This window comes from Brachyhypopomus gauderio, unplaced genomic scaffold (assembly GCF_052324685.1).
Source record: "Brachyhypopomus gauderio isolate BG-103 unplaced genomic scaffold, BGAUD_0.2 sc61, whole genome shotgun sequence".
In the NCBI taxonomy this organism is placed as follows: Eukaryota; Metazoa; Chordata; class Actinopteri; order Gymnotiformes; family Hypopomidae; genus Brachyhypopomus; species Brachyhypopomus gauderio.
In genome coordinates, this window is record NW_027506882.1 from 242,675 (window position 1) to 265,312 (window position 22,638).

Sequence of the window (22,638 nt, forward strand, 5' to 3'; positions counted from 1 at the left end):
TGCACTGATTTACACTGGTGGTAGTTGTTTTTTTTTTATTATTAATATTTAAAAGTTGTTCTCTGCACTACTTTATGTAAAATAGTTAACATTTTTTGTGCAACACCTTTATATTTATTTCGTTATACGGCAATATTTATAAATCATTTGCTTTTTATTTGTATCTTTAATACAATCAACCCGATGATTGATGATGCTGGGGGCACCAAGCAAAATCGCTCCTAGGGCCCCACATTGGTCAGGGCCGGCTCTGGTCGCGGAAGTGGTGTCACCACACTACAAGTCCGATATAGGCATCTCTCAAAGATCAAGCTTCAATTTAAATTTTTTTGAAAATCTCATTCTCACTGTATCAAATTTATCAACCAACAAAGCGACACAGTCGTTTGTTATTTACCATTTACCACCCCGTTTTTGCAGGAGTTTTCGGACTTCATGTCTTGTATAGTGTCATCAGCTGATTAGCTTATTATAGTTGGCGCTTTTAACATCCACTTTGAAAATCTACATTACCATAAACTTTCAAGCAATTCTTGATTCAATGGGTATCACTCAGAATGTAGTAGGTCCTACGCATAATTGTAGTCATACTTTAGACTTGGTCTTATCGTTTGGTATTGACTAGCCTACAGCCTCATAACGTACGATTTGCGTTTGAATGACTGTATGCATTGGCCGCCCCGCTACCAAATTAAACGAACTTTTACATCTACTACTATAGCTGTGCTCATTGATACAGTGCCAGATTTGACAGAGTGTACTACCGAGCACGTTGAGGTTTAGATAAGGTTGCGCCATTGCGATATAAGAAAAAGTGAGAGAACAATCACACCTTGGTACAACGAGCACACACATAGTTTCAAACGAGTTGCGCGAATCCAGGAGTGTAGTTAGAAGTATACAAGAAGTATACAGTGGAGGAAATAAGTATTTGATCCCCCACTGACTTTAAAAGTTTTAATACAAAAAAAAAATAAATGAAACGTCTTTTTTTATGCCCGCTTTATTTTAAATGCCACATAGAATATCAAACGAAAAATAGAGAAAATTACATGAAATGAGAAATAAAAAAGAATTAGCATTTCATTGAGGGAAATAAGATGTCAAAAGATGCCTGAGGAGTGGAGACGAAGCATAATGGTGCCGATTTACAAGAATAAGGGCGACGTTCAGAGCTGTAGTAATTACAGGGGAATAAAGTTGATCAGCCACAGCCTGAAAATCTGGGAAAGAGTAGTGGAAGCTAGGCTTAGAAGAGAGGTAGAGATCTGTGAGCAGCAGTATGGTTTCATCCCAGCTAAGTGCACCACAGATGCCATGTTTGCTTATGATAAAGTACCGAGACATGAGCTGTGGTATTGTATGAGGAATTCAGGAGTAGCAGAAAAGTATGTGAGGGTGGTGCAGAATATGTATGAGAACAGTGTGACAGCAGTGAGATGTGCGGTAGGAATGACAGACAGGTTTAAAGTGGGGGTAGGACTACATCAGGGATAAGCCCAGAGTCCCTTCCTGTTCGCAATCGTCATGGACAGACTTACGGACGAGGTTAGGCAGGAGTCCCCTTGGACTATGATATTTGCTGATGACATTGTGATCTGTAGTGAGAGTAGGGAGCAGGTGGAGGTAAGCTTGGAAAGATGGAGATATGCTTTGGAGAGCAGGGGAATGAAAGTGAGCAGGAGTAAAACAGAGTACATGTGTGTGAATAAGAGGGCAGATGGTGGACAGAAGGCGGCTTCTGGTTTAAATATCAAATTGATTTTAAAATTCTATTGTTGACCTATAAGGCGTTAAATGGTCTTGCTCCATAATATCTGAGTGAACTCATTGCATACTATAACCCAGGGGTCACCAACGTGGTCCCCGCGGGCACCATGTCGCCCACGAGGACGTCACGAGTCGCCCGCGGGCTTGTTTTAAAAATAGCTCACTATAGTGCCATGCACCAAAGCGCTGCATCGTTTATGTTTTTGCTACTATTATAGATTGTCCGCGGTTGCTAGCGGTCTTCCCGCTTAGCAATTGACACTCGCACACGCACACCACCACCCCCCCCCACCCCCGCTCAACAACTTTTCGTTAGATTGATGCGGATTCATCTGGTAGCCCTCCGCAATAATTGGTCTCCAAGAAGTAGCTCCCAGTTTCAAAAAGGTTGGTGACCCCTGCTATAACCCATGTATGTAATATATATATATATATATATATATATATATATATATATATATATATATATATATATATATATTAGGGGTGGGACGCTAAAAATTAATCGAATCAATCGGAAGCTTTGTAATTAATCGAAATTAATTGCATTTTAATCGCATTTCAGTATTTAACATGAAAACTATTAATTTAAGTTTGAATGATGAATGAATCAATGAACATAATCATAAACTTCAACATCTTGTTTATTTTTCCACCAGTCTACTACACAGACCAATAGATGAGTGCAGAAAACAGTTCAGAACACTGGAAGTTCTGACCAAAAATGTTGTTTAATTTTGGCAGTTTTGCTCAGGATATTGGAAGAATTGAAGTAAATCAGAAGATGTTTTTAAATACCATTTTAGATGGTATATATATATTTTTTATTTCCCAGGCCTCTGCCACAGGCATCTCCATAGTGCCTAAAAGTGGTCTTCTGCATGCTCAAAGCAAATGTGTCAGTCCTGCCTCCCTCCTGTCAGTCATGTCTTCTGTTTGTGTCTTTTTTATTTTGAAATTTCCTAGTTGTCTGTCTTCACTCCCCTGCCTTGTTCTCCGCCCCCTCGTTATTGCTTTCTGCTGTGTCTTGTTGAGTCCCTTGGTTGGTTAGTGTATTTAAGTCGTGTTTAGTCTCTTGTGTGGTCGGTTATTGTAAGTACCTCTTGTTTGTATGCGATTTGGTATCTTGGTCTTTTGTGTCTGTAATACTAGTCTGTATGTACTCCTTGTATTTTGCATTCTCTATTAGATGTACTTTGTGTGACTTTGGTTTCTCTAGTGATTTTGCTTGTTGATGTCTTTGCTTTTATTTAGCCTTGTCCACCCAGCTATTTCTGTTAGAGTTGTTCAGTTCATATGTTAGGTGTTTGATTATTCTTGGTTATGTTCTGTGTGCTGTGTATGTGTTTTTTGGTATTAAATCATTGTTCAGTCCGCACTTGCGTTCAGCCCTCTCTCCCAGTTGTTACAAAATGACTGGATCTTCATCATCTATAGATTCATCATCTATAATATGAGCTGTCACACCAAGATAATTCTTGTTGCTAACAGAGGTCCAGTGATCCTCAGTCAGAGCCACATTTGTGGCGCTCTTCACAATAACCTGTTTTACTTCCCTTTCCTCATCATACAGCTGCTGGATTTTCTTCGACATTGTCTTTCTGGGGTGAATTTCCCAAATTTCCCGTTCTTACATACGAAGTTAAGAAGTACTTAGTGCTAAGAACGTTTTGGGAAACTCACCCCTGGACGGTAGTTCATTACTTGCATCAGTTGACGCAATGTGCAGTGCTTCTTGTAAGCCTTTATCTTCGACCACAGAGAGCGAACAACACTGTAAATAATGTGACGCGTCATGTGTAAACGCGTGCGGAGTCACGCGCTACGGCCACTCGAGAAAGTTTAATCCAGTCTTAATGGTCCAATGAAGGTCATTTGAAAACCAGGACATTTCCTCACTTAAAAAAAACCCCGGGACGCCAGGGACAGGATGTGAAATACGGACATGTCCCGGCAAACACAAACGTTTGGTCACCCTATCGTACTAGGAATACATTTAGCAGCCAAGTTATCATTACTGACCTGCGCGTTAGCCCCAACATGTTTTGCGTTGAGGTGGTAACGAAGGGTGGAAATGCTCCTGTGATAAGTGAACTCCTTCCTACATAAAGTGCAAATAACACCATTTGTGTTTGTACTTCCATCTGGTTTCTTATATTTAAATTTCCCATCCACCAGCGTAGTCTCTTCAGTTATCTCCATCATGCTCATCTTATTGTGCTTCCATATAATCTGTATGTCTGGAACTCGTGCACTGAGAATCATTCCACGGTGCAAAAGAGTCTCATGTGTTAAAATGCGTTTATTTTTTTAGTGCATTAATTTTCCTGTAATTAATTAATCGAAATTAACGCGCTAAAGTCCCACCACTAATATATACACTACCGTTCAAAAGTTTGGGGTCACCAAAACACCTCAAACTTTGATTCGTCTGTCCATAACACTTATTTCCAATCTTCCTCTGTCCAATGTCTGTGTTCTTTTGCCCATATTAATCTTTTTCTTTTATTAGCCAGTCTCAAGTCTCAACTACCGTTCAAAAGTTTGAGGTCACTTAGAAATGTTCTTATTTTTGAAAGAAAAGTAGTTTTTTTTTTCAATTTAGCTAACATTAAATGCATCAAAAATACACTCTATACATTATTAATGTGGTAAATGACTATTCTAGCTGTAAACGTCTGGTTTTTAATGCAATATCTACATAGATGTATGGAGACCCATTTCCAACAACCATCACTCCAGTGTTCTAATGGTACATTGTGTTTGCTAACTCTGTAAGGAGGCTATTGGATATTTAGAAAACCCTTGAAAACCCTTGTGTAAGTAGGTTAGCACAGCTGAAAACAGTTTTGCTGATTAGAGAAGCTATAAAACTGACCTTCCTTTGAGCTAGTTGAGAATCTGGAGCATTACAATTGTTGGTTCGATTAAACTCACAAAATGGCCAGAAAAAAACAACTTTCAATTGAAACTCTGCAGTCTATTCTTGTTCTGAGAAATGAAGTCTATTCCATGCGAGACATTGCCAAGAAACTGAAGATTTCCTACAATGGTGTGTACTACTCCCTTCAGAGGAGAGCACAGACAGGCTCTAACCAGAGTAGAAGGAGAAGTGGAAGGCCCCGCTGCACAACTGAGCAAGAAGACAAGTACATTAGAGTCTCCAGTTTGAGAAATTGACGCCTCACAGGTCCTCAACTGGCAGCTTCATTAAATAGTACCCGCAAAACGCCAGTGTCAACATCTACAGTGAAGAGGCGACTCCGGGATGCTGGCCTTCAGGGCACAGTGGCAAAGAAAAAGCCATATCTGAGACTGGCTAATAAAAGAAAAAGATTAATATGGGCAAAAGAACACAGACATTGGACAGAGGAAGATTAGAAAAAAGTGTTATGGACAGATGAATCAAAGTTTGAGGTGTTTGGATCACACAGACAAACATTTGTGAGACGCACAACAACTGAAAAAATGCTGGAAGAGTGCCTGACACCATCTGTCAAACATGGTGGACGTAATGTGATGGTCTGGGGTTGCTTTGGTGCTGGTAAAGTGGGAGATTTGAACAAGGTAAAGGGGATTTTGAATAAGGAAGGCTATCACTCCATTTTGCAACACCATGCCATACCCTGTGGACAGCGCTTGATTGGAGCCAATTTCATCCTGCAACAGGACAATGACCCAAAGCACACCTCCAAATTATGCACAAACTATTTAGAGAAGAAGCAGGCAGCTGGTGTTTTATCGGTAATAGAGTGGCCAGCGCAGTCACCAGATCTCAACCCCATTGAGCAGCTTGACCGTATGGTACGAAAAAAGTGCCCATTAACCCAATCAAACTTGTGGGAGCGGCTTCTGGAAGCATGGGGTGAAATTTCTCCAGATTACCTCAGCAAATTAACAGGTAGAATGCCAAAGGTCTGCTAATTGCTGCTAAGGGAGCATTCTTTAACGAAAGCAACGTTTAAAGTAGAAAATTATTAAAAAAAAAAAAAAAAAAAAAACATTATTTCTACCTTGTCAATGTCTGGACTATATTTCTATTCATTTTGCAACTCATTTGATAAATAAAAGTATGAGATTACAGGCAAAACACAAAATTGTCTAGGTGACCCCAAACTTTTGAACGGTAGTGTGTGTGTGTGTGTATATATATAGGAGGCAGAGCTTTCTCATTTAAAGCCCCTCAGTTATGGAATAGCCTTCCAGAGATCAGAGATGTTGATGCTGTCATCCAGCCATGTCATGTGATCACTTTACAATGACTTGGGTGGAAAGTGAGCCCTCATGACTGTCGTCACCTCCAGGCCCCTCCCTTTAGTTATGCTGCTATAGATAATCCTGCCAGAGCCACATGCTAATCACTGGCACGTGGGCTGTGTATGTCAGTTTAAATCGATGGTTGTTTAAATTGATGTTCACATACTCAGCCTGTATTTTATATCTTGCATGCTTCTACCAAAGACAATTCCATACAAGCACCTAGGAGACGGTCTGGCTTTCCAGTGGATTTGACAACTTACTGGACACAGTGCCTAGACATGATCTTCAAATATTAGAGTGTATTTACCTTTATGACAGGATTTAAGAGTACAACCCCAGACTTCTTGGTAATGACGTGTTTTGTAGTGTAATGGTGCTCAATTAACTGAGGAATGGTTGGGAATCCAGTACCTTCAAATCTGTACTGATTCTGTGAAACAGGAGGCCAAACAAAGACTGCAACAAATACTGTATAACAAACAAGAAGATCCAATCTACAAAACACTGCTATAAGGATTCCATTATGAGAAAAAGCAAGATACGCTACCTTGCTGAAGAAAATCAGATTTTATATCTGAAGCAGTTAATGGTTCTTAGTAATGGGCTGCTTTTGTATACTAAAATGCAATGATCATTCATAACATCATGATACATTAATTATTAACTGCACACCAATTATGAGACAATACTCACATCAGCAAACTGGATGATGAAGTGTCTACGCTGGGCATCTGAGAACACAGAGAGCACATATTCACCCGGCTTGCCATGGCTCTCACGTACCAGGAAGTCTCCCTGCTGCTTGAGCAGCTCCTGGGCTTCAGTGCGAGGGATTGCCCCATGGTACCACTCCTGCTCCCCCAGAGGCTTCTCACTGGTAGGAATAACATCAAAGAACTAGAGTGGAAGAGAAGAGAGAGAAAGAAAAAAAGGTGTGTGAGAAAAAAGAATAGATTAGATCAGTGATACACCTGTGTGGAGTCACTCCCTTTACTGTAATCCAGTAGAAAAAAACTACCACAGAGTCAATGATAGCACTTACAGAGGATGAGCTTAACACAGACTTGGGTGAGCGGATAATGCCTGCAATGGAGTGGCGCAGGGTGTCAAACTTTGATATCCGGTCTTTGCTTTTATCCTAAAATAGAAAGTGTAAATTGAGCAAGCGCACTTCGATTACAGCACACTACTGTTTTTTTTAAACCTGTAGTCAATTTCACTGTTTGCGGTGAACATTTCAACCTACATATAGCAACAAGCCAGATTCACAAGGTTTTTATATCTAAAACCATATAGCTTATGTTCACTATGGAGAGAGATTTAAGGGGTGGAAAAGTTTAAATTGTCATGAAAAATGGCATCTAGTTTTCCTAACTCATACTCAAAAAGCAGGAGGATGGTAGTGAGGTGAGTGTGTCCCAATGCCAGTGTTGTATAAAGTATTAGAGACCCATACTTGAGTAAAAGTATAAGTACTCTATCAAAAAATTGACTTGAGTAGAAGTTGAAGTGTTCTTTAAAAATTTACTTAAGTAAAAGTACAGAAGTATTCAGCATTAAGTATTTATTACTCAATTTATTACTCAAGTACTGAAAGTAAAAAGTACCAGTAGCCTATTATGTTTTCAATTAATAAAAGAACGCCGTCAAAGTTTGATTATCAATTGTTTTTATATATCACTTACAAATCAAAGATGTCAAAGACCACAAATACAAAGTAGCAACTTAAAAAACTGGGCTTAACACTTCTTACACAAAAAACAGATAACCAGGGTATCTGCACATTTTTAAATCTCAAATTCAATGACTTTTAAGACCTTTTTAATACCTCTCACAAGAAAAAATAATACTATTACTGGGGATGCAGGTGTGTTCCACATCGTTGACGGGGGGGGGGGGGGGGGGGGGGGGGGGGGGGGGGGGGTTGGCGAACGAAAATTGTTGACGTTGTTGAGGCCGTATACTCCAACGCTAGGAATCTAGCACTAGGACCCTGGAGCGGTTATTTTCTGCATTAGCGCTAGATACAGCAAAGTTCACATCGCGCCAGAACAACTGAACAACACACACTTATAATAATTTAATGCCTCCCCTCATAAAATTCCAGACATTTTAAGACATTTTTAGGCCTTGAATATGGAAAACTAAATTTAAGACATTTTAAGACTTTTTAAGGACCCGCGGGTACCCTGGATAACCTATGTCCCGCTACGTCGTAGGTTTGACGCAGAAGTATAAGTTCGCCTTAATTTAGCTGAGAAAACGAGGTATATTTTGGACGTAAAATCGGTCCGTCGGATTCTAAGGGTGAGCTTATCTGCGTTTACCCTCAATAAATGCCCTTACCCTATAAAAACACTACACTATAAAAATGGGCACATGAAAGAGACACGGCTTACTGTTGCTAAAAACACAACTCAGCGTGACATCGCCAGCTAAAGTTAAGTGAATACTGCAGCACATCATGAACATAATTGTTAGTTAGCTAAGATATCTAACCTAACTAGTGCTTACTGACAGCTAAAGCTGGGGTGTCTTCTGTGTGTTATATTTATAACTTACATTGATGTGTTTCTTCAAGTTCGAAGGTGAATTTTAAGACCAATATTTCATCCTCTTTAGGGAGGCAGAGATGGCACTTCATCCTATAGGAATTTACTGTCACTCCAACAAACACAAACACTGTCTCTAGGTAGGGCCAGGGTGGTCTCCTTCCTCACCCTCACCGCCACGATCACTCGATGTTGAAGGTGTGGAAGGTGCCAATATATGTACAATAAAACGCCAATAAGCTTATTATTAGTGGTGGGCATAGATTAATTTTTTTTATCTAGATTAATCTCACTGAAATCTTGAAATTAATCTATATTAAAATGGCTTATATGCGTGCTACCCAAGTAATGACTAAAAGTCAGTAATTGAGATAGGGTTTCTTAATACAGAGGGTGCATTAGACCAGGGGCTCATCTCCTGTTTCCAAAATGCATTAATGACTGCTTGAGGAAGCTGTTCTACTTTGATACTTGAAGAAAAAAAACATACTCAAAAAATGTAGGCTACTCGTGTTCAACGGTTTATTCAGTTAAACATGAATTTGTAAGCCTACATACTGTACATTAAAAGGGATTGATAACATGTTTATTCAGCTAAACATGATATTTGAAATGTAAGCCAACATTTAGTACATTTAACCTCACGGACGGGGGGGACTTTTTCAAAAGCCGGTTTTGGTCCTCTGCAGTTTTAACGGTTAAAAAGAAATATTTAAATAGCGACGAATCTAGCGCTAGGACCATGCAGAAAACGACCGCTCCGAGCTCCGCTCCGATAACACTTTACGTTCCTAAAAATGAATTTTCCATGAAGCAAACCTGGCGACTTCGTGGCTGCATCCATGTAAGCACACAAACGATTTGTAATTCACATGTTTGAAAACTCGTTCTCGCCCCTACTGTGCAATTTGGTTAGGAATACAGCAGAGCTAAACTATCAAGTTGAAAGTAATCCTAGTTTGTTTACCCATTTTGACCCAGTTCCCAACCCAACTTTAAGAATAGATTAACTGCGATAATTTTTATATCGGCCGATAAGAGTATCAAATTAACGACCGCCGTTAACGCCGTTAACGGCCCACCACTACTTATTATGTAGCACTTATGCTTCTGCTGTTACCAAACACGGTACCATCTCTTTTAATGAGATAAAAAGAATTATTTGGAATAATTTTGAGTATATGTGTATTTGTATAAATATGTAAATTAAGCTGAAGGTGCTGGAAAATACTGAAAATGGACCTTCAAAGTGCAGTTCAAGTGCATGAATTCCACCTTGTATCTTCACACGCACAAAAATCGAGAGGTGCACGACCTCGCGACGCGACCACGCTCGTGGCCAACGTGAAGTGAAGGCAGCAGCAGAGTAAACAAGACGCGACCGGAGCATGCGCAGCCTGATCGCTTGACCCGGTGACAGCGCCAGCTAACGTGTTTATAATTGTAACGAGTAACTATACAGCACGTAAAAAATGTATCAGAGTAAAAGTATTAAACTTATGGAAAATATGTAGTGAAGTAAAAGTGGAAGTACTCCAGTAAAGTACAGATACAGCATTTTAGTACTTAAGTACAGTTACTATACAACTCTGCCCAATGCCCTCATCAACCCGGGTAAACTACTATTTAAACTGCTATTTTCCCCACACCTACCTGACAATCAACTGAAATCACTGAAACTGTAACAAGGGCAATAAAATGTGGAGCATGCTGAGCATAACAATTCAAAAAGGGTATTCAGAATCAGAACCAGAATGACAATATTCCAGTCCTATTGCAGCTGGTTTCTTCCTGCACACACACAAATATTTCTCTGCACAGTGCTAGAATTAGCGCAACATCTATTATCTTATTCTTTTTATTAGTACTTCTCAACCTAGAAGTAAATAACAGAGGAAAAAAAAAACAAATGAAAAAACAACAAAGTGAGCTATTTTTGTCTAAGAAGAAATCCTTTAGTCTAAGCAAAAGAAAGTTGATGCTCAGACATTTGGAAAAAAGTGCAAGCAAAAACCTTACCACGGAGTTAACGGACCGTGCATCCTCCTCATAGTTGACTACAGGTGGAGGCTCCCTGCCCTCATTCTCCTGCATCTTGTGCTCAAGCAGTTGCTTTTGGGAGCTCAGTTTGGCTTCAGAGCAGTGCAGCAGTTGGACAGTCTGCTTCAGCTCCTCTAGTGACTGCCTCTGACTCAGCAGCAGCACCATGCTGACAGACAGAGAACACAGCAGCATTCACACCTTGGTGGACAAGGACTACTGTCGATTTGTGTCTAATGGGTTTCAGAGGACTAGCATGAATCATCAATGGTTTAAAAACTGACTTTTCCCAAAGACAGGATGAACTAGAGTAAGAGACAGACAGGCATGAATGAGGGAGGGAGGGAGGGAGTGAGAATAGAATGCATGGCCTCCTTCACAACAGCTCCAAGTGGGTGGTTTCACCATAAACTCTTCAGTTGTGTATCTGATATGAACTAATTTTTATAGCATTTACAGCATTCTGTTGCACTTTGTTTTGCAAATATGGTAAAATAGGATGTGACTTTCCTGAATAACTCATACGAGGGAATGTATGTCTCTCCTTTATTTGATAATATGAAAGGCATTGCATCACAAATCATAGTAAAATAAAAAGTGCTTGTGAAAACCACAAACATGAGCTCTACATACTCAGACTTCTTCTCACAGGTTTTGGCAGACTCCTCAATTTTGCTTTGCAGATCCATCATAAGGTCTTCTTTACTGTGCAGACTCTGCTGGGTGAGCAGCAGCTCCTCGCCTGTAGACTTCAGCCTAAGAACACATCAGTGCACGTCTGTATGAACATTCAACTCCATATAAAGGCTTAACTATTAACATTAACATACCCAGAGGTTAGATATAAACAAACATCTCTATTAATAAATTTCTATTAATAGCACAGATATCCAATACTCCACATTTGGAGAACTGCAAATGCCTTTTATACACTGAGCTTAAAGATGTCGTTTTTTTTTTGTTGTTGTTGAAAAGGAATTTTGATTCTACAAACTAAAGTCTCAAAAAAATAGCTCTGCTAAAATACATATTGTGTTTCCTTTTGGTTCTGAGGATAAATGGAGTAGATAAATTGAACTTACACGGCTTGTAAACTGTCTGCAGTTAAATTATTCCATAGAATCTCATTGGCTTGTAGATTCTCAGTTTCCTCTAATAGTGAAATATCAAATTCTACATTTGGTTCTTTGGTTTCTGGGGACCTAAGTAAACAAAGGAAAGTAATTTAGAAGAAAACAAATCTCATGAGCAGTTGATAGGAGTGTTTCAGATTCCTTTCACATACCTATATACTTCAATGAAGTTATCATACTCTGATGCAGGATCAATTTGGTCTATGGAGGTGTGTATTTCTTTGTGGACCTTCACTATTTCATCAGTTAATAGGCTGGTGATTTCACTGTACTCCTCCAGAATCCCCTTCCTAGAATAAATAACAAGATGAATATCAACGGGGCTGCAGGGCCCTTAATATTAAGTTAAAAAATAAAGTGACTGTGCTCCTATTTACAATGCAATGGAAAAAAGGTTTTGAATATTTTGTTTTATTACAGTAAATAAGATAAACCAAAAAAGAAAAAACCCAAAGTTTTGTATACTTTTCTATAGCCACAATTTCCAACTTGGCTTAGTCAGAGTCAGAGAAGCCATTTTAGTTGTTTTCTTCTCACGACTTAACTTGAGATGAACTAGATAGTCTGTGATTAACAAACATCACAAGAACAACAAGAACATTTCAATCATGTCAGTCAAGACCATCTAATCAAGTTTTCACACAGCAAGAAAGTCTTTTTTGTGTAATACCCCTGAAGAGTCACTTTTTATTAACATATCAGTTAGCATTTAAGTAAAAGTTCTTACAAAATATATATTTTTTTACTAACTTGCTGTTTAAACAGTGCACTTGGTTATGTATAAAAGCCAGATAATATCATGGACAAAATTCCATTTTACTTCTACATGTTGGTCTGAGTAACATGTGAAAGGTGAAGGCAATTAAGTGCCACTGGACACAACCACATAAAATGATGCATGCACGTCAATGTTAATTAGCATTAGAGTGGGACTCACAGGGTGCTGACCATCTCCTCTTGCATTTTCTGCAGTGAATCCAGCAGCACTGGCAGTGCACTCTCGTGGTAGTGCTCCTGGTGCAGCTGTGCACCTCGAACTGCTAGCACATACTGGTTGTGCAGGTTATGAAGCTTCATGGTGGCTTTGTCATAGCGCTCTCGTGCCTTCTCTGGCTCCTTGCCTTAAGAGACCAGGTGTGTTAATGACACTCTGGCTAGCTCCTCAACCTATACCCAGCTAGATTAATCCCCACATGTTGAAAAAAGCACCACTCCTTTGGCTACTACTCCATTTATCACCTACTATAGAGAGTCTAATATTAATTGTAACTATATTTCCTTATGGTAAATGTGCAACACCAATGCTTTGCTTGGCCAATAACTGGATAAGAGAAACACAGTAAAGCATTGGACTGAGCCAAACGTTTCCAATGGTGAATAAGGAGACCTTACCTTTAACAACTGCGTCCTTATATTTCTCTTTAGCAGTATGTGCATCCTTACTTAATTGTCTGTAGGTACCCTTTAGCTTTTCAAGGTCGGTTTTAGTAACCTGAAATGAATAAAAATAAATAACTGAACTAACACCTGATGAAGTGCTTGAAAAAGACACTGACTGATGGTGCTGGACTTGCACCCCTAACCCCTGGACTTGCACCCCTAACCCCTGGACTTGCACCCCTAACCCCTGGACTTGCCTTGTTCAGTTCAAACTCGATCTGCTGGTGGATGCTCTGGTAACTTCTCTTCACTTGCTGCTTGTCTTTGATCATCATGGTAAGCCGGTGCAGTGGACCAGAGTTGAGCTCTTCTGCATGACACTTCATTATTTTGCTTAGCTGCTCCGTCTGCTGTACCATGTGAGCCCATGACTGAGAGCAAAACAGAAGAGCATTACGTCTGACACATACTGCTGTGATCACCCCCATCATGACACATACTGCTGTGATCACCCCCATCATGACACATACTGCTGTGATCACCCCTATCATGACACATACTGCTGTGATCACCCCTATCATGATACATACTGCTGTGATCACCCCTATCATGATACATACTGCTGTGATCACCCCCATCATGATACATACTGCTGTGATCACCCCTATCATGATACCGCAATTCATTTGAACAGTTTTTTGTTGCCAAAGCCCTATACTAACAGAGGAAAGCTACTTACCTTTGAGACATTGCTGATATAGTGAATCTGGGAGGAGTTATCATACTTGTCCACCTGCTGGCTAATGTTGAGCAGGAGTGAGGCATACTCCTTATCACTCTTTACGCGAAGTGTCATAAAGCGCTTCACCATCTCTAGCAGCTTCAGTTCCCAGTCCTGCAGTTTAATTAGGCCATCGTGGGCGCTACGTAGGTCCCGACCAAACCCCATCTTGCTCACAAAGAAGTTTCTCTCTCTTGTTCACTGGGGGAAAGTTTCAGGTCTGCATTTCTTGTTCTGCAGGAGTGGTGAAGTCATACAGTTAATTCAATAAAAAAAAAATTTTAAGCTAACATGGTCTCATTGCATAATGTCAAATATAATGTCTAATATTGTGGCTATAATAAGAAGTTGTAAAATTAGAAGATGTAAAATAAATCATGCACAGCTGGCCATCAAGTCCTGCGGGATCTTTGTTCATATATAATATTTTATTATTTATCTTTTTCATGGAATAACACTATAGAAATGAAACTTGGATATAACTTATAGTATTGAGTACACAGCTTTTAAATAGCAGTGTAGATTTTCTGTCTTCTAAAAATAACTCAAGACAGCCAGTAATATTCAAATATCTGGCAACAAATGTGAATGTAGCTTAGTGAACATGTCCAAATAGTGCCCAATTGTGTCATTGTTCCTCCATAGTGTCATGTCACTAGACTTAAAAGGTTCTAGGTGAGAATAGAGAGCAGGGCTATTAAATGTGGTGTTTATAGTACAATTCCCTCATACATGCCACCATATTCAACATGGCACCTCATGGCAAAAACAACTGCCAACACCCTCTTCTAAACTTGATGCCATGCAAGCAGTCTGATGAAGACAAGAAGTCCATGAGCATGGATTAGGCTACTAGAACCATATGTTTACCTTAAACTTGTAAAGACAATATATACTTGTTTGGCTCAGATGGTGTCCAATATGTGTGGCAACACCCTGGTGAGGAATACCAAAAGATTACGATGTCTTGCCTAGGGCTGTCGCGATAACCGCAGTATAGCAATACCGCGCTATTGGCGAGAAAATCGCAACGTACGGGAATTAACCGCAACAACCGCAATATTGGTGTTTTTTCCCATGCGAGGGGAAAGTGCCTGTGCAAGAGATAAAGTCATTTTCCCATCAACCCCCTGTTATCATCCGGTGCAGCTGATCAACAATCCGTCTCCTTTTTTCAAAGATGGAAACTACGGCAGATGCTCTGGTCAAAAAACAAAACGCGACTTCGCCGGTTTGGGAGCATTTCGGGTTCAAGCCAAATCCACGCAGATCCACTCGCCTGGTGGCGCGTCAATGAGGCTAGATTTCCTCTGCTCTCCAAACTCGCCCGCAAGTACATGTGCATTTGTGCAACAAGCACACCATCAGAGCGAGTTTTTAGTACTGCCGGGAATATTGTTAGCCCTTTCCGCTCCTCACTGAAACCACATAAGGTGAATATGTTGGTTTTCTTAGCGCGCAACAGGGACGTGACAACTCAGGTTTAAGCTGAGACGTTATTCTTCTGGTTAAGAAAAGATTTCGTTTTATTGATTTATTTATTAAATTCTCTTTTTGTCTTTAAAATCTCGTTTAAAATATTTACCCTACACTTTTAAGAAAGCGAAAGAGCATGGGTTCTTACTAGGGCTGGGTATCGATTCAAATTCCAAGAATCGATCCGATTCCGATTCTGAAGATTAAGAATCGATTTATTTCGATTTAATCCGATTTAATCGATTCGATCCAATTCGGGGTTTAGTGTTATTAAAAATGTATTTATTTGAGCTGTTTCCTGACTATGTACAGAAGCAACATGTTAAAACTAGTATTATATCAATATTAATCAGCAAATAGTTACTGGTAGTTGGTAGTTACTGATGGCTGGAAGACTGGTGAAAAGGGTAATCATAAATCTACCTTCAAGAAGGGTAATCCAGGACAATAAACAGAGGACATCTTTGAGGTGTCTATATCTGCAACAGTGGACTCCTACTGGGACACTAACCAGTGCATTATTATTATGATTGAAATAATTAAGAAGTCACCCAAAAGCTGTTGCTACCAAATGCATTTTTATTTTAAAAGTGCTCACACTTAATAAACTGAAAGTATAAAATGTAAACGTGTATTTTTCTTTAAAGTAAGAATATAATAACAGAACTGTCACGTTACGGTCCCCGACCCCTCCCTGTTGGGCGTGTGTTAACGTTGTCTGCGTCTACTCGTCTGCGTATCTCCGCGGGTGCGGGTGCGTCTTGTGATAATCCTCACCTGTGACTCGTCTCGTCATCACGTGGGGTTTATGTGGTTTGTCTATTTAATGTGTGTTCGCGCAGCGTCCTGTGCTCGTCGTTGTTTGAGTCACACATGTTCTATGTAAACGTGTTTTATGTGCGCTGTCTGCGCTTCGGTAAATGTAATAAACGTAACGATTTGGAAAGTGCAAAGGATTCTGTCTCGTCCATCGCCTTGCGCCCAACGTTACAAGAGCATTTTAACTTTTTTAAACTGTAAAAACACTGGGTAAACTGTCAGTGACATGGACTAAATGTAAATAGTCACTGACACTGGATAAACTGTCCTTCTGTTTTTAGATTGCCGATTTGACTATCGTCGTTACCGTCACTGTCCGTCGCCATGTTGTTTTACAGTTAGTTAGACCGAGCACGCCTGCGTGAATTCAGTGACGAGGCGGGGGTAAAAGATTACTAAAAAATCGATCTTTGGACGTACGAATCGATAATCAGATCATCAAATGCGAATCGATTCTGAATCGGAAAATCGATTTTTTCAACACAGGCCTAGTTCTTACTGCATCTCATTTGACTTCTGTGTTCTCTATTTGACAATAAACACATATTTAACTGCTCTTAAAACTGTGTCTTCTTTGCAATTTAAAAACAATAAGAACCCCTTTACAATAAAAACAATAAAACAATTATATAGCTCTAAACTTAAGATTTTAGACGACAAATGATGCATATCGCGTCATACCGCATATCGCGGTGTTGAGCCACTATAAATAACCGCAGGGGAAATTCTTTCACCGCGACAGCCCTAGTCTTGCCCACAATCAAGCATGGTGGTGGTAGCATCATGGTCTGGGACTGCACAAGTTGTACTACTTAGTAGTTTACAAACTTATTAGAAAGTGAACATCAGAAACAGGTCATTTCCGTTTCCATAGAACTACCAATGACTATCTTGAGGAACCTGATTGCCTGATATAAAACAAGTACAGGCATGATTTGTGCAATTTGAAGAGTGACCATCAGAACAAAGCTTCTACCATAGTTTGTATCCACAACAGTCCTATCTGCAAACCAGGTGTGAGTGGATACAGCCAAAACCTTTTGCAAACAAACTGACTTCTAGAATAAAGAAAATGTGATCTGCACAACTGTGTTGAGAGATGCTCAAGAAATGTCTAGACTACAGTGTATCCAGACAGTCAGATATCACTGTTACATTTGCTAATAAAGCAAACTATTTCTGCTACTCTGCCTCATGAAGCAAAGACAAATAAATACATATGGTTTAAAGTACCAAAGGATCATTGGCTATATTTCCTTTGAAAAAATTGAAAAAAATGTCCTTTCCGTCTCTAACATTCAGTCACTGATACCAAATGTTGCTATTTGAATCACAAATGATAAGCCAATTTCATTTTACAAAACAGCAAACAAAACCTACACTGAAAAAACATCCTGTTTCTCTTTTGCTTGTATGAATTTATGCTATATCGGCCATAACTTCAAAACTCATGCAAAATCAGACATATGGAAAATATAGTCTCTAAAACAAAACGTTTTCTCCCATCTGTACTATATTCACTTGATATATGTCTTGGGATATGGCAACAAAAAACTGGGAATTCTTAATTAAAACAATAGCACAATGATGAATATTAATACACACAACATTAAAAATGTCAAATATGTTGTCCCTCAGAAAGGAGTGGTGAGGTGGAAAAAATATTCTGGGATTTTATTTTTTAAGTAGGCCTACATTAAACACAAACACCTTAATCACCCAACCTATAGTCTAGGCCTACTGCTCCCATTGCATTAAGTATATAATTTCATGGTTTTAAAATTCTCTGGTTATGCGTGCGTTGAGGCGAGTTCACCTTGCTGTGCTACAGATCGAGTCTGAGGGGGTAGCCGAGACCTGAATGACACTATAGATGTCCGACTGTATACGTTTCTGTATAATGTAAACTGACAAGTTATGGTTTGAAAAGCAGTAGTATCTATCAAAAATGAAATAACTTTGTCCAAAGTTAACCGACCATTGTTAGGCTAATTAACTTTCACGTCCTACTGACTGACAGTAAATATTTGTATTTGAGAAATTAGCATTTACGACCTGTAAATGTCGGATACATATACCTTTGCTAATGCTAAATAAAATATGCTTACATAGGCCGTCATAGCACGTTTCTTCATACCGCACAATAAACAAACATGAGCTTGCTTACTCAACTATGACGAATATGTAAAATTATTCATTCAAATTGCATTTTTACGTCTTTATGCATTGATGACTAATTACTAGCACAGACCAATATTTTACCAATGTAAATGTGAATTTATTAAAGTTAGCGATATCTAGCTACTTATATATATTAATATACTGCATATATATATATTAATATACTGCATATATATATATATATATATATATATATATATATATATATATATATATATATATATATATATATATACACACACACACACATATACACACACACACACACAAGATATCTAGACAACTGAAAACAGTCACATTGAGGGAAAACACTGTGTACCAAGTCGCTATTGCTAACTAATTTACCAATTGCGACAACAATAAAACGTAGCTAGCCAGCCACACAAACGTTCTCCAATTTACAAGTTAAACGCGTCGAATTGACTATCTTGACACCTCGTTTAATCATTATCTCGGTAAAGTTAAGTTTATCTTGGAAAATTGACTGACGCTTTACCAATGTGAATTTCGAATAAACTGCGAATCTTACTATAAATTGGGAAACAGTGTATAATCATTGTCATTGTGCGTATAATATCCCCAGGATCCTTATAGTTCATGGAGATTAATGCAGCACAATGAGTTGGCTTTACTAAACCATTAACACCATTAACACCATTAACACCCGAGTCTATTATTGAGATTCGCTAGCATTAACTTGCCAAGCTAACTAGCAGACCTGCTAATGTGTGGCCTTTCCCTTTGGAAAAACAGCTAAACTAAAAACAAAAGTATGGTTTAACTAAATTTATACTCGCTAAACATCGCTTTTGCATAATGAAACAGTTATACAATAAACACTTTACTCACTTAGCTACCTAATGTATATATTGTGGTGTTTCTTCGTGTTTCCCGATTCCTTGGTATTCCTTTTTTCTTAGCTCGGCTGCCGGAGTTGGGAGTCGGGAGGGGTTTCCGCTCACATCCCGGCCTCACCACGCCTCTGGTGCTGCCTCTGCACAACCCATATTTATGACATTACCACCAGAGCTAACGTGATATAAAAATGTTTCTGATTACAATTCATGAGCTAAACGACGTAAGCTCTCTTCTCTATTTTGTTGAATATTTAGATTTTCTCTTTAGTTTTCATTTATAAAAGTCAAAACTAGTTTACCCCATCTCTGAGGCTTACGTATTTTTTTCAGTGATGTCTTAATACGAAAAGTATTATTTTTTTTTTACTATTACTGATGCAGTTCTTTCGGTGAACGACCGATGCCAATATCAACTCTAAACGGATTAATTACATTTTATGTAAAACAATATTTGTCACTCGAGTAGACTAACTCTGGGTGACCACATGAGCTTGTCATGACAAAGGCCCAGTTAACAAATAATAAAAAATGTCACCCCAACCAGAATAAATACATAATTTCCTACAAACATATCAAATGTATAATATCACTGACCCGAAAACATATAAATTACCTCAAAACCTATTTTATTTATTTAATTTTTATTCTGATCAAAAGCAAATGTAAAAACTGCTAATAAAAAAATCGAAAAGCAACGAAAGCATGACAATCAAAAACGATGAATGGGAAAGACTACATCTACTGCCGCCCAATGGTCTTTAATTCAACTAAGACATATGTAACTTCAATAATCTATATATCTATATATCTACATAATATAGATTATTGTGTAACTTAGTGATGGGGCGAACGACACTGGTGCGTCTGTCCGAGCGCACAGGAGTGAATCCCCGTATTAGTGCGTGTATCGCTTTAAACACACGTGACCGATACAGGAAGTGTATCGTTTGGACGTGCAGCGCCAAATTGTGTTTATAAGGAAGCGAACTGTATCGCCATATCGCGGGTTTGTTGGATGGAGTTTTACTGTTGCTTTTGGATTTTGTATTTTTGCCCTCACGGATCATGGATCGAACCAGGAAGTTTTCCACTGTCTGGAATGCATTTTCTTGTCATTGTTTGTCTTTTACTTTATATTATTTAACACTTTCATTAATGAAAAACTATACATACGTTCCACATTTTAGATGGATTTTATTGGACAAATTTGCTATATTTTACAGTTAGTTTAACATTTACACAAGGTTTTAAGCTAATTTTGGACTATTCTAAAGAACATCTGAACTCAGCAAATGAAGTTATAAAATGATGAGATTATATTTTAAGTAAACAAAAGTCGATTAAATATTTCACAAGTTGATGTGTTTTCAGGATGCTTTTCCAACATATTTTCATTTTGTTTACCTACAATGATATTATAACTACTGCAGGGGTCACTATTGAGTGACCAACACAGTGTCAATACAGTGTCAACACAGTTTGTGTAGTGCAGGCGTACTCAACTAAATTTGTCCGCGGTCCAATTTTGGCAGATACCTTTGACCTGAGGTCCGGGGGGGGGGGGGGGGGTTGTGGTGTTTTGTCCGAAACGATATGTGGTAGAAACACCCCTCAAAACAGTGGAATGGACATTTACCTGACCAATTTTAATGTTGCTATGTGTTTCAGGTTTGAAAAGTGCTGGAATTTAGGTTAAAGTACTTTATAATGCTTGAAATTGTAACCAGGGACGGACTGGCCATCGGGCATACCGGGCATTTTCCCGGTGGGCCGACAGTCCTGACACTTTTTTAATCTATTTATATATTGGTCTGACCGGCCCATAAAACAAGTAGATCAGTGGGCCGATTCAGATGGAGGCTGGCTGATTGACACTTGTCTGGCGAATCACATTAACACACCTTTCGCGATGCTCCTGCTGCCTGCATAATGCATTTGGCAAAAAAAAGTCAGCGCGAGAGTTTACCGGTCCTTAAACACGCTGGTATGCAGCCCATTGGTTATTTTCTTTACTGACACAGAGCTGCACCAATCATATCATCAAACACCCCCTCCTCCATGCGCCGGTGCGTAGTGCAATCTAACGTTGATTAACATAACGTATGTGAGTATCTGAGATGGAGAAAAAGCGCAAAGGAGGTGCAGAGAAACTACGACAAAAAAGAAGCTTGAACTTCAAGTAAACGCTGCCAAATGTATAAAAATTACTCAAATGTTTGCCACAGCAGGGCCTTCATCAGCTCCCGTGGCTGATGACAGTGGTGGCGGTGGCCAGTGGACAGAAACATGTACTGAACGTGCGGTAAGCCTGACTCCTTTCAGAGCAGCTATAAAATGAGTAGGGTTAAGCAACCAAACCCTTTGCCAAATCTGATAAATTGATAAAACATCAATAAAATCATTTTGGCTAATGTTCTATGGCCGCGTTAGTTTGTATTGTAAATGCAAAAGGTAAAATAAGTGAATAACGTCCTTACCTCTATTATAAGACTTTGTGTACACTGACTGTATGAGAAAATAAGCCTATTTTAGTACTTTTATGTCTTCCATTCTGAACTAAATAGTCTTAAATGTGAGAACACTTTTAAAACCTCCATTCACCAACAAAAACAGTACTAAGTCACTCAGCAGGCAGCATTCTATTTTCATTATTATACTATTAATATTTGTGGGGTGAGTAGTAGGCTAGGCTAAGGCTATGCTTGGTAGGAAGGGGAAATGTTTGGTAGCTTTTATGGAGGTGTTTAGGGACAATGTACAGAAATTAAAGGAAATTACACTTTTTAAAATGGTAATTTTGTTTATTGCCCGTGCCATATGCCAATGCTGCTGTGTGCCTCTTCACAAATCTTCATAAATCCAGTATTTCTAGGTGTATTTTTAAAGCCACCATTCAATTAAACTGAGTTACTGGGCAGTTTTCTGATTTTGTTATTAGGCCATTGATTGTTTAACTTGTAAGCCTAGGTTTAGCTACTTTTTCGTGTTTGGGGGCATTTATCCTAGCTGGCTAAAGAAAATGTAGGCTCTAATTAAAGAAAATCTTATTTTTTACAATGACAATTTTTTTTGCCAGTATTATGCCAATGCAGCTGTGTGTCTGTTTTTCTGATAAAACAACAATAATTAATTCCTTATGTTGAGATAAAAAAAAACATACATTCATTCTTTTGACTGGGTAAGTTCACAATTTATTGAGTACTACTCTTGGAAGAGTTAGCATCTGATCCTTTATTTTTCATCTCTATTCTTTCTTTCTCTTGTCTTCCTCCCTGAAACACATAGGCACACCCAGTTGGATGAATGCTGCATTCATTACTGTGATGGAGTGGTTCAATATGCATTTTCATACTGTTAATAAACAAAACTTTTTGAAAGTATTTAATGAT

The 22,638-nt window shown here is 38.8% G+C and overlaps 1 protein-coding gene across 2 annotated transcripts in view; it reads right to left on the minus strand.

Annotated features, from left to right (window-relative positions):
• Positions 1-19,379, minus strand: part of fer (fer (fps/fes related) tyrosine kinase) — a 44,968-nt gene extending 25,589 nt beyond the window's left edge. Inside the window, exons 1-12 of one of the 2 annotated variants that reach the window (XM_076988291.1) lie at positions 19,242-19,379; positions 13,875-14,150; positions 13,393-13,566; positions 13,148-13,247; positions 12,693-12,876; positions 11,908-12,045; positions 11,705-11,824; positions 11,256-11,378; positions 10,602-10,791; positions 7,073-7,168; positions 6,724-6,927; positions 6,338-6,460 (exon numbers count right to left, since the gene is read on the minus strand). In XM_076988291.1, coding sequence (XP_076844406.1) covers positions 6,338-6,460; positions 6,724-6,927; positions 7,073-7,168; positions 10,602-10,791; positions 11,256-11,378; positions 11,705-11,824; positions 11,908-12,045; positions 12,693-12,876; positions 13,148-13,247; positions 13,393-13,566; positions 13,875-14,084 — 1,662 coding nt within the window. In that variant the 5' untranslated portion in view covers positions 14,085-14,150; positions 19,242-19,379. The remainder of the gene's footprint in view (positions 1-6,337; positions 6,461-6,723; positions 6,928-7,072; positions 7,169-10,601; positions 10,792-11,255; positions 11,379-11,704; positions 11,825-11,907; positions 12,046-12,692; positions 12,877-13,147; positions 13,248-13,392; positions 13,567-13,874; positions 14,151-19,241) is intronic. The other variant, XM_076988292.1, reaches the window with a different exon arrangement.
• Positions 19,380-22,638: the final 3,259 nt, after the last annotated feature.